Here is a 12,281-nt window from a genome sequence, read left to right as displayed (position 1 = left end):
GAATCATTATTACGAAAAAAGAGTGAGAGTAATAGGAAATTAAATGAAAGTCTTTCATTGAAAGGATTTGTGAATATATTCCGCCGAAAATAAAAGGCGAAATTCTCATTAAGAATAGCGTTTATTTTTAAATCTTATCTTCCGTATAATTTTCACATACCGATGACAAAGGATAAAATGACGAAAAGCACGGTCAAATTCATTTTAGTTTGATTTACTAACAAACAATTATTATTGAATAGAATACAGAAAGTATTGCAACCAATCTAGGTGACAGACGGAACGAGACTAATAGAGAATCTCAGTTATTGGCAGATTTATTATCAAATTTCGAATGATGCGCCCAAACGTTGCTATGCAAAATAATTTGAAACTTTGACCTTGAAGCAATTAGTGTTTATATCAATTGATTGGACGTAATGAATCGAACAATGTTGATGGCATCAACTTGATGCACACATATTCGCATTTGATAAATAAAATGAAGTAGTACAAAAGACTGAAATCGAATCAAATTTGACCGTGCAAAACATTCGTGCAGCCAAGAAGCAAAAATTCAAGTTACAAAATAAACTCATCAATGACTCATTATCGTTTAAATTCTAAATTGAATTGCATCTCGTATTTGTCGTTATCTCAAGACAAGAAGCTCAACCCGAACATTCTTTCAAAATACCAGGAAATTCAAATAAATAAATTCAGCTTCTACACTTAGAACATTGCTACGACTTAGAATAAACTTAAATTCTATTACATCTAACCAATAAAATTAAAGACACAATGCAAAGACTACATATTTTTCCCAAACATTCTATAGTTCATCTTTATTTTGCTTCTGTAGATCCAAAGACAACCTTGCAGCTCGCTGTTCAATGCTTACCCAAAAGTCGATGACCTTCTGATTTGGACTTAATCCAGTTTTGATGCCCTCATTCATAATATCAATGAAATGAACCTCATCATTTCGAACCGGCTGAACTCCGTCGATGGGATCACTTTTGTGGGACGGTTCACTGCACAAAAATTGATTCATTATTATTCATTTTGAGCAGAGATTGCATATTTTTCATTTCTGTAACAATATCAGACACATCGTACCCATATTTTGCAAAATTCGTAATAATTCTACTCAAATTTTCAATTGCTTGAGTAATAACTTTCGATTCTTTGTCATCTTTATTGTTCAAAATTTCATCGTAGATTGACTGAGCCACGTTCGAGCTGCAATTTCAGTAAATTTCAACATTAATTTAATTTTATTTAAAGAAAAAATTGTTAGTTTTGATTCACCGAAACAGATAAAATATATCGTCAAAATGAGCAGCGCCGCCAATATGAGCAACATCTTCACTTCGAGGTATGATAGCGTTTAATTTTGTGTAAACTGAAAACCTATTTAAAATGAATAACACCTATGTATATCCGACTACAAAATTGATAAAAGGTCACATTTTTACCTTTGGTAATAAGTTTTGCCTTTAGATTTGGCCACATGGACTCTCACAGCTTTATCAGTTCCATAACCATAATTCAAATCTGATAATAGTTCGACATATTTTTTCATTGCTTGGTCATTCTGTAAATTGTCTTCGAAGTAAAAACGCCGAACTTCATCCACTAAACGACGATACTCCTTTGTAAAATGAAGATGAAGTATTAGCCGTATCATATATATACATACAAAGGTATGTATGTAATATTCTATGTATTGTATATCCATGCGGAATGAAATACGAAAAAGTATTAAACTTACGTTCGAATCAAGTGGAATTTCAAGTCCTCTAAACGGTAGTGATATATTGAAATTGTTAAGAAAATCGTTTAAAGGAGGAAACATTGAAATGAATCCAACTACTTCCTAATGGATGAAATTCAAATAGAAGACATTGAAAAAATTGCCTAAATTTTTACACGAATATCACAATGGATATATTACCGAAGAAGTCATGGTAAATAATGTGTTAACACTGATCTCTTGTGTTTCATAGATTTTTTCTGGCGAATCAATAATGAATGGCTGCTTGGCATCGTTTCCTGTTGGAGAAGAGCAAATCGTTGATGTTTTTCTTTTTACAATGTGACATGTCATATGTCACCTCATGCCTTGTGTAAAAGAACACAAGATTGATTTGTTATATGCAACAAATCGAAAAGAAACCAATCTCATTTGAATACTCACTCTCAATAAGCGGCGTGAATACAATTTCGACCAATACATTTGGTACAGCAACTGTGCTATATTGATCAAGCTTTTCGGCTGGAGCTGATTTCAAAAATGCTATCAATTCATCATGAGTACTCTTTGGTTCACCCAAATCTCTGGCTATTTTGTAAGCGAGTTCCACATGATCATTATGTTCCGACATTGCCCAATAGTGATCGGCTACTCCGCTCATTGGAATCGCGTTGTGGAAATATTTTCGCGATTCAGCCGATAGAATGTGGAAATGAATAGAAGCACCTCCTACTCGATGGGAGAATCGCAATTCATAGATATGTTTCAATTAATAAACGTATGATTTAAATGCCAAGAAATGATTGATTCACCTGCACTTTGACCGAAGACCGTGATTCGTTTATTATCGCCACCAAATCGTCCGATGTTTGAGTGGACCCACTTCAATGCCAACTGCTGATCTTTCAGACCCATGTTACCAGAGTATTCTGGTGTGTCAAGCGACAAAAAGCCCAACAATCCTAGCCGATAATTTATTGTTATCAAAATGGTTTGGTTTTCAATGATGAAATCCGGTCCATAATAATGATCGTTGCCTGATCCCTCAGCATACGCCCCACCATGAATAAAGAATAGCACAGCAAATTTCTCTTTTGAGTTCACATCAGCTGAAGGAGACATGGAATATGTAGATTAATTAATTTTTTTCCTTGTACTTGTATGAAAACTATTTCCCAACCCCATTTTATTACAGTTAACTGAAATTTATCCATGTCGATTGGTATATCCCCACCATTTTTTATACATACAATCGTTCTAGTGTATTCTTACCTGGAACATAAATGTTTAGTGTTAAACAGTCTTCACTTTGTGGAAATGGTGATGGAAGTAGATTTCCAGGCTGTACACAAATTCGTCTGTGTTCAAATGCATTTAGTACATTAGTCCATGATTCGATTGGTTCTGGTGCCTTTAGTAATAAAAAGAAAATTGGTATTCACTATCGAAAATTGTGAATGATCTTCTAAAATAATGAATGTTTGTAATGAATAGCAAAAATACAATCAAATTGCTTATTTGACCTTGAGTCGCAAATCTCCAACGGGTGGCTTCGCGTATGGGATTCCTTTGAATGAGTAGAACGGAACCCCTTTCAGAAGTGTCCTTCTTTCAATGCCACGAATTTGACCATTTAGCGTTTCAACAATTTTATACTGTACCGACCGTATCCCACTCACAGTACTAATCAATATAACAACGAATAAACCAAATCGCACTGAAAGCATCATTACGATAAGCGAGCACACTCAGGCTTGTAAAAGAAAAAACTTGTTGGAAATTCGATCAAATTTGCCCTAAATGTCAAATCAGTACAATCGGTAAATGAACGCACCCCAAATAACCATAAAAAATACATTGAACGAAGTTAGGAACGCAATCTTAGGGCAAAGTTTCCAACAAGTTCTTTCCAACCGAACGAAATGATTGATGAAACGAGACTAATTTTCTCAAGAATTTAGTGTTCGACTTTATTCTATCGTCGATCACTTGTTTAATTCATGACGTCATTTTCATAAATGTTGAACAAAATGCAAGAAATAGGAAATCAAAACAATTTAAAAACGATAATAGGTTATAATCATTGTTATGGTAATAAGTAAGGTTTTGTACTTTGTATTTTATGATTCGTCGCGATTCAAAAGCAGTTTAGCAGCAAAAAATAATAGCCACACAACACTAGTAATACTGAGATGAATATGATTGCGTGAGTGAGTATGATTTTATCGCTGCTACACAGCTTACTCATTTCTCTCATGATTAACATAAAATGTAAATAATCCAATTTTTACGATTTATAAACTAATAGCTATTAACTTGAAAGAAAAATACCATGCAGTAAAACAAGTAGCATTTTACTCAATAAATGTATTTTATATTGGACGCATGACCGACAATTAAGTAGTCGGCATTCATAGACTCTGTAAAGTTCGATGCTAGTAGCTAGCGTCTTTGTATCGTGTGTGTTTATGTTAGTTGCTCAACGTGTTTTGCCTATTTCGTAAGATCTGCCTGCAGTCGCCAGCAGTAATCTGAATTGACACGGTGAAAATCTCTTCGGAAAATTCATCATATATAATTGAATGAATTGAGCGATTCAAATAATTCACCAAATATACCAGTTCATGTTAGTGTAAAATCTTCAAAATAGTTTAAAATTATATTTTTCCATTCGCATCCGCATAACGCTAATAATCTCCCTATTCTGTACGCATGCTTTGCATGCAGTTAACGCTTAAAATATGCCTGAAATATACAACGAAGTGAGTGTCCAAAGACAACTGATTTATTCACGAAGTTTTTACTCTATTTATACAAAGTCCTCTTATTACTTATACACGATCTCCCTCGATTATTACTTATACACGTATGTCGTGTTTCATGACACTACTTATCTGCTTTGGCTTAACTATCGCCATGCCTAATGGTCACGACCAATCATACGCTTATAATCTCGCATTTATTGTATACAGAATACGAAGTGTGAAATTGTGAGGCGCAGTGGATTTCATGCGACGAAGTTCAGTACTAATTGGTGTTATTGAGCTGTAAATAGCCGTAAGTGATTTCGACATATTGTGAAATACCACAAAATCACACCAAGTAGTACTGAATTTTGCCGTACGAAATCCACGTCGCTCTACAATTGTTCAAAATTTGACATGGTAAAATTCATCTTTCCTGACGTCAAGACTTTTAGCCGTGTCGATGATCACGATAGTTTGAATCCTACTCCTATTATCTTCCCGTACGGCTCGTGTATAAATTCTGCCTCGTTTCATCGGTAAATTAAAACGGTCATATTTTCTCTGAAGACTACTTTTTACTGGACAAAAAAAATTTGATCTCAATAATCGATAATTGTTTATCCCCAATTTGTGTTTGCTAAATAATTTATCAACTATTTGTGTATGATCATCCAGACTTCCGGTTAGGGCACTTTTCATTTCAACAAAACCAAATTTGTTTCTTTTTCTCTATTACATCCACAGAAATCAATAAAATCTAACTCAAACTTGTCAGACGAAATGCCTTCTACGTTCGACGACGTAACTGAAAATAACAGCACCAGTAATCTTCATTACGGCAACTATAAGCGATTACCCGATGAAATTGTCATCTCTGGTATGTCTGGACGTTTGCCAGAGAGTTCAAATATTGAAGAATTCAAGGAAAATTTATTCAATGGCATCGATATGGTTAACGATGATCCACGTCGTTGGCCAAATGGTTTATTCGATTTACCTACTCGAATGGGTAAAATTAAGGACATCGATTTGGAAACGTTTGATTCACAATTTTTCAGTGTACATCAAAAACAAGCCGAACATATGGATCCACAAATTCGAATGTTGCTCGAAGCAACACACGAAGCCATAATTGATGCTGGTTTCAATCCACAGGAATTACGTGGCAGCCGTACAGGTGTGTACGTTGGTCTTGGAAATGCTGAAGTTGAATCATATTGGAACACTGATCCAGATCGTATTAATGGCTATGGTTTGACTGGATGCCAACGTGCTATGTTTGCCAATCGTATATCATTTACTTTTGACTTAAATGGACCGAGCTATTCGTGTGATACCGCTTGCTCAAGTTCATTGTATGCATTGTCACAAGCCTTTGACAATATAAGAGCTGGCAACTGTGATTCGGCCATTGTTGCTGGGACGAGTCTCGTTTTGAATCCGAATATATCATTGAACTTCAAACGTTTGAATATGCTGAGCCCTGATGGAAAATGCAAAGCATTTGACGAAAGCCGAAACGGTTATGTGCGTTCAGATGGTTGCGTTGTAATTTTCTTGCAAAAAGCCAGCCAAGCTCGTCGTGTTTATTCAACTATTTTGAATGTTCGCACTAACACTGACGGTTACAAAGACCAAGGTATCACATACCCAATTGGCGCTATGCAAAACCGTTTGATTCGAGAAACATATGAAGAAATTGGATTGCATCCACACGATGTTGTCTATGTTGAAGCTCACGGTACTGGTACCAAAGTTGATGATCCACAAGAAATCAACTCAATCACCGATTTCTTCTGCAAAGATCGTAAAATACCATTGTTGCTTGGTTCAGTAAAATCAAATATGGGACATTCAGAACCGGCATCAGGCGTATGCTCAATTGCTAAAATTATTTTGGCCATGGAGTCTGGCGTTATTCCAGGAAATTTACACTATAAAATACCAAATCCAGATTTGTATGGTATTATTGACGGTCGCGTAAAGGTTGTTGATCGTAACACTCCATGGAACGGCGGTATCATCGGTTTGAATTCATTCGGTTTCGGTGGTGCTAACGCTCACGTTATTATGAAATCAAACCATAAACCAAAACCAACCACACCATCTGACACAATTCCTCGTTTGACTGTATTCTCGGGCCGTACTAGCGACGCTTGCAATTTACTTTCGGACGAAGTTGACATAAACAAAACCGACGAAGAATTCTTGAGCTTGGTGAACGAAATTCATTCAAAGAACATCCCATTGCATTTCTACCGTGGCTATGCACTATTCGGTGACACGAAAACCATTCACAAAGTCGACAAACTGGTCGATGATAAACGTCCAATTTGGTACATTTACTCTGGTGTAGGATCACAATGGGCTGGCATGGCTAAAGATTTAATGCACTTGGAAGTGTTCCGCAATAGCATTAACCGTTGTACCGATGTTTTGCGTCCAGAAGGTGTTGATTTGGTTAAAATCCTCACCGAAAGTGATGAATCAACATTCGATAACATTTTGAATTCATTTGTTTCGATTGCCGCCGTCCAAGTGGCTCTCACCGATGTTTTGACGCACTTGGGCATTTTCCCGAACGGAATCATCGGTCACTCAGCTGGGGAAGGTGTCTGTGCATATGCTGACGGTTGCTTCACAACAGAACAAACCGTATTGGCTGCATACTGGAGAGGTCGCAGCCTCTTGAAATCTGACGTGAAAAAGGGGATGATGGCTGCTGTCGGTCTATCATGGGAAGAAACAAAGGTAATTTATTTAAAGTTGAAATCATTTTTTAATATGGCGAGATTTTCATTGGTTTTTTCTTGTTTTGTTGATAGGCTCGCGCTCCAGCTGACATCGTTGCCGCATGCCACAACAGCAGCGATAATGTAACCATTTCAGGACCAACCGAATCAGTAGTAAAATTCGTTGAAGAACTGAAGAACGAAGGTGTCTTCGCAAAGGCCGTTAAATCATCTGGATATGCTTTCCACAGCAAATACATCGCCGATGCTTGCCCGAAATTGAGGAAATCATTGGAACGAATCATTCCATACCCAAACAACCGTACATCACGCTGGATCAGTACTAGCATTCCAGAAAACGGCTGGACAAATCCAATTGCTCAACAAAGTTCACCGGCTTATCACGTCAACAACCTACTCTCACCAGTTTTGTTCCACAAAGCCGTTCAACATATTCCAAAGAATGCTATCTGCATTGAAATCGCGCCAACTGGATTATTGCAGGCCATTTTGAAAAGATCATTAGGAAGCGAGGCCGTTAACTTGAGCTTGATGGGACGTGGCCACGAAAATAATCTCGATTTCTTCTTGCGAAATGTGGGAGAGTGAGTTGATTTCCTTTTTCCATCCTAGTTTTTATCTTTCTTGTTGGAAAAAGGACAATTTTTTTTCAATAAAATATCGTTTTTCTCCTCCAGATTGTACGTCGCCGGTGCTCAACCACAAGTGTCCAAATTATATGCACCAATTTTTTACCCAGTTGGTCGTGGAACACCTATGTTGAACTCGAAAATTGGCTGGGATCATTCGCAACGATACTTTGTACCAAAATTTGGATTGGATGGTAAGTCAAGATTCTCAACTTGAGAAGGATGAAAGCAATCGCGATATTTGCAAAAAAACGGTAAAAAATTGATTTTTCATCTCTTCTTTTTTCTAGCTAACACCGGTGATGCTGTAGTCGAAGTTAACCTTGCTAATGATGATGATGCATACTTTTCTAGTCATACGTTAAATGGTCATATTATGTTTCCAGCTACTGGTTACATGACATTGGTGTGGCGTGTATTTTCCAAGACGAAAAACAGCACATACGAAAAGACCCCAGTCGTTCTCGAAAATGTTGTTTTCCATCGTGCAACTATTTTACCAAAAGAAGGCTCCGTTAAATTCCATGTCAAATTCTTGGATGGCAGCAATCGTTTTGAAATCTGTGAAGGTGGTTCACTCGCTGTTTCGGGTAAAATTTATGTACCAGAAGATGTTGAAATGGAACAATTGCCATTGGATCCACTTGAGCAAGACAAATCGGGACTTCCATTGAATTCCAACGATGTGTACAAGGAATTAGGTCTACGTGGTTGCAATTTTACCGGTAAATTCCGTAGTATTAGCGAATGCGATTTGAATGCTGTCACCGGTAAATTGCGATGGGATGACAACTGGGTATGTTTTATTGATGGTATGGTGCAATTTGGTGGTTTGAGATATAAAGATACACGTGAATTGTATTTACCAAAACGTATCGAACGTGCCGTTTTCAATCCAACCAAACAATTTGAAATGAATGAAACTTTGAAACAAAACAATGCTGATGTTCCAATTTATGTGTACAAAGACATTAACGTCATCAAATCAGGCGGTGTTGAAATTCGTGGATTGACCTATTCATTAGCACCACGTCGTCCACTCTCACATTCGCCACCAATTTTAGAACGTTATGTATATGTTCCATTAAAAAATGCCAATCAAGATTTGTCAACGTTCGCTGAACGTGCTCGATTGCACGCCGTTTCGGTTGCAACCCATTTAGCAATTGAAAATAGTGGCGGTGCATTGAAAATTAAAGTAGCTGAAGTTGTTGAAAGCAAAGCAGCCAAAGACACGCTCGCCCAAATGGTTCAATCAATTATCGACAGTGAACCAACATTGGCCAGCGATGTTGCTATTATAAACAATCAACCAGCTGAAGCATACGTTCAAACTGTCGGTGAATCTGGCATTCGTGTCGTTGCCAAAGACCCAAACACTGGACCAGTCGAATCAAACTGCCACTTGGTTGTTGCCTACAATGTTGTTTCAAGTGCTAATGCCAACGTTGTTTTCAACAATCTCAAAGCCTCAATCAAGGAAGATGGTTTCATTTTGCTGGAAGAAAATGTCGATGGATATGACGAAGTGGCCGCTAAAAATTTACTTGCCAGTTGCAATATGGCTATCGTTTCGGTCCAACGTGCCGCAGATAAATACTTCGTTTTAGTTCGTCAAGTTGTCGATTTTGCCCACCGAAATAAGACCATTGTTTGGATTACCGAAAAGAACTACTCTTACCTGGAACCACTGAAAGCCGCATTGGCAAATGCGAAAAAAGATCAAACCTATGTGTACATTGTTGGACAAAGTGAAGAACAATTGGGTGCTGTCGGCTTTATGAACTGTATCAAGATGGAAAATGGCGGTAAATTTGCTCGTTTGGTATTCATCCAAGATGTTGACGTCAAACAATTCTCATTTACAAGCCAAATGTATGCCGAACAATTGACCAAAGATTTGATAATCAATGTTTACAAGAATGGCAGCTGGGGAACATTCAGACACTTAAAATTAAATATTCAAGGTGATCAAATTTTGCCCGTGGAACATGCTTACGTCGATACATTGACCAAACGAAATTTGTCCAGTTTGTCATGGATTGAAAGCCCATTGTCTCGCCAATCGCTCGATCGAATGGACAAAAAATTTGAATTGTGCTCCGTTTACTATGCACCAATCAATTTCCGTGATGTTATGTTGAGTTCTGGAAAATTATCGGCAGACGCTTTGCCCGGAGATTTGGCCACACAGGATTTTGTCCTGGGTTCGGAATTCGCTGGACGTGACTCAAACGGAAAACGTGAGTGAAAAAATCTTAATTTTAAACATTTCAAAGGTTATCAAAATATTGTATTGAACATAAGACTAATGTGGTCCGTATTTTATCACAGGTATTATGGCTATGGTTCCGGCTAAATCACTTGCCACAACCTGTATCGCTCAAAGAAATATGATGTGGAACATTCCAAGCAATTGGACAATGGAACAGGCATCGACCGTTCCAATTGTTTACTCAACCGCCTACTATGCTTTGGTTGTGATTGGCAGAATGAAGAAGGACGAATCGATTTTGATTCATGCTGGTAGCGGTGGTGTTGGTCAAGCAGCCATCAGGGTTGCATTGCATCACGGATTGACCGTATACACAACTGTTAGTAGCAAAGAAAAACGGGAATTTTTAAAGACAACCTACCCACAACTGACCGATGCAAACATTAGCAACTCACGTGACACATCATTCGAGCAATTTATTATGCGTGCCACCAAAGGAACGGGTGTTGATTTGGTATTGAATTCACTTGCTGATGAAAAACTTCAGGCTTCAATTCGTTGCTTAGGAATTAACGGTCGTTTCTTGGAAATCGGGAAAATCGATATGAACGACAACACTCTATTGGGTATGTCTACGTTTTTGAGGAACACTTCATTCCATGGCATTTTGTTGGAACATCTTATGCAAGGCGACGACGAAAGTATTAAAACTGTTGTCGGTTTGGTGGCTGAGGGTATTACAAATGGTGTCGTTTGTCCACTGCCAACTACCGTTTTCAACAACAAACAAGTCGAGCAAGCATTCCGATTCATGGGTAGCGGCAAACACATTGGTAAAGTTGTGGTTAAAGTGAGGGATGAAGAATCACAAGTGGTATTGAAACCAACACCACAACGAATCTTGGCCATTTCACGTACATACATGTTTGATGAGAAATCCTACATCTTGGTAGGTGGTTTGGGTGGTTTTGGTTTGGAACTAGCCAACTGGATGGTAATACGTGGTGCCATCAAATTGGTGTTAAACTCACGTAGCGGTGTTAAGACTGGTTATCAATCATTGATGATTCGGCGCTGGAACGAACGCGGTGTTCAAGTTGTTATTGATATCAATGATGTTACCACATTGAAGGGAGCCAAAAATTTGCTCAAAGAAGCCAATAAATTAGGACCGGTTGGTGGAATTTTCAATCTTGCTGGTGTTTTGCGAGACGGTTTGTTGGATGATCAAATTGAAGACGATTTCAAAGCAGTTTGCGTACCAAAAATCAATGTAACCAAAAATTTGGATACCGTTTCACGTGACCTGTGCCCAGTTTTGGACTACTTTGTTTGCTTTTCGAGTGTGGCCTGTGGTCGTGGTAACATCGGTCAAACTAACTATGGTTTGGCTAACTCAGCCATGGATCGTATCTGTGAAAATCGTCAAGCATGCGGTTTGCCTGGAACATCTATTCAATGGGGAGCCATCGGTGAAACTGGCATGGTTATTGAAATATTGGGCGACAATGATATTGTTATTGGTGGTACATTGCCACAACGTATGGTTTCATGCTTGCAAATAATGGATCTGTTCATGCAACAACCACACGCAGTTCTCAGCTCAATGGTCATCGCCGAAAAGCGTAAGGCCGAAAGTAGCGACGACGTCACTTTGATCAGCCGTATTGCCAACATTATGGGAATGAAAGACTTTAAGAATGTACCCGATCAAACGTCATTGGCTGAATTAGGTATGGATTCTCTAATGGGCGTTGAAATTAAACAAACATTGGAATGGAACTACAATATTGCGATGAGTGCATCAGAAATTCGTCAACTGTCATTCGGCAAATTAAAAGCGTTGGGTAAGTTTGATTACCCAAGACATGGGTTGATTATTGACATTGTAATCAATGCTCATTTTACTCATGAAATCATTCCATTTTATTCAACAGTATCTGGAGACAGATGTGTTGCACCAGTTACCAAATATTGTGAGCCTGCTGTTCACACATTCATTCATGCGATGAATGAATCATATGTTCAGGGATTCTTCGATCCTATACCAACGGAAGTTTTGGTTAAAATTGAAACACAAGCACCAGCCGACAGTAAATATTCGCCATATTTCTTTGTTCATTCGATTGAAGGTTTTGTTACTTACATGAAACCATTGGCTGCAAAATTAAACGTTCCAGTTTATGGTTTGGAATGTACAAA

General features: G+C 38.0%; 2 protein-coding genes across 2 annotated transcripts in view; one reads left to right on the top strand and one right to left on the bottom strand.

Moving 5' to 3' along the window:
- Positions 1 to 102: 102 nt before the first annotated feature.
- On the bottom strand, positions 103 to 3,677 carry LOC129568834 (carboxylic ester hydrolase-like). Its single transcript, XM_055447148.1, has 10 exons — positions 3,259 to 3,677; positions 3,008 to 3,146; positions 2,548 to 2,844; positions 2,180 to 2,464; positions 1,937 to 2,034; positions 1,754 to 1,858; positions 1,458 to 1,633; positions 1,291 to 1,392; positions 1,099 to 1,221; positions 103 to 1,013 (listed from the first exon to the last, which is right to left on the bottom strand). Exons 1-10 carry the CDS (start codon positions 3,463 to 3,465, stop codon positions 812 to 814), a joined length of 1,734 nt encoding a protein of 577 aa, XP_055303123.1. The 5' UTR covers positions 3,466 to 3,677; the 3' UTR covers positions 103 to 811.
- The window catches only part of LOC129568833 (fatty acid synthase-like), a 16,547-nt gene continuing 5,551 nt past the window's right edge, over positions 1,286 to 12,281 (top strand). Inside the window, exons 1-7 of the mRNA XM_055447147.1 lie at positions 1,286 to 1,357; positions 5,227 to 7,233; positions 7,308 to 7,819; positions 7,913 to 8,058; positions 8,155 to 10,107; positions 10,199 to 11,926; positions 12,017 to 12,172. Of these exons, the coding sequence (XP_055303122.1) occupies positions 5,263 to 7,233; positions 7,308 to 7,819; positions 7,913 to 8,058; positions 8,155 to 10,107; positions 10,199 to 11,926; positions 12,017 to 12,172 (6,466 nt within the window). The 5' untranslated portion in view covers positions 1,286 to 1,357; positions 5,227 to 5,262. The remainder of the gene's footprint in view (positions 1,358 to 5,226; positions 7,234 to 7,307; positions 7,820 to 7,912; positions 8,059 to 8,154; positions 10,108 to 10,198; positions 11,927 to 12,016; positions 12,173 to 12,281) is intronic.

Source organism: Sitodiplosis mosellana, unplaced genomic scaffold (genome assembly GCF_009176505.1).
Source record: "Sitodiplosis mosellana isolate CC-2019 unplaced genomic scaffold, AAFC_SMos_1.0 Smas_scaffold_23, whole genome shotgun sequence".
Lineage (NCBI taxonomy): Eukaryota > Metazoa > Arthropoda > Insecta > Diptera > Cecidomyiidae > Sitodiplosis > Sitodiplosis mosellana.
Note: the sequence above shows the minus strand (reverse complement) of the source record. Positions and strands in the feature narration are given on the sequence as shown.

Coding starts and splice junctions, on each gene's coding strand:
- LOC129568834 (XM_055447148.1), bottom strand. CDS start 3,465: ATGATGCTTTCAGTGCGATTTGGTTTATTCGTTGTTATATTGATTAGT. Junction 2,465..2,547: donor GGTCTTCGGTCAAAGTGCAG/GTGAATCAATCA, acceptor CCCATCGAGTAG/GAGGTGCTTCTATTCATTTC. Junction 1,014..1,098: donor ACGAATTTTGCAAAATATGG/GTACGATGTGTC, acceptor ATTTTTGTGCAG/TGAACCGTCCCACAAAAGTG.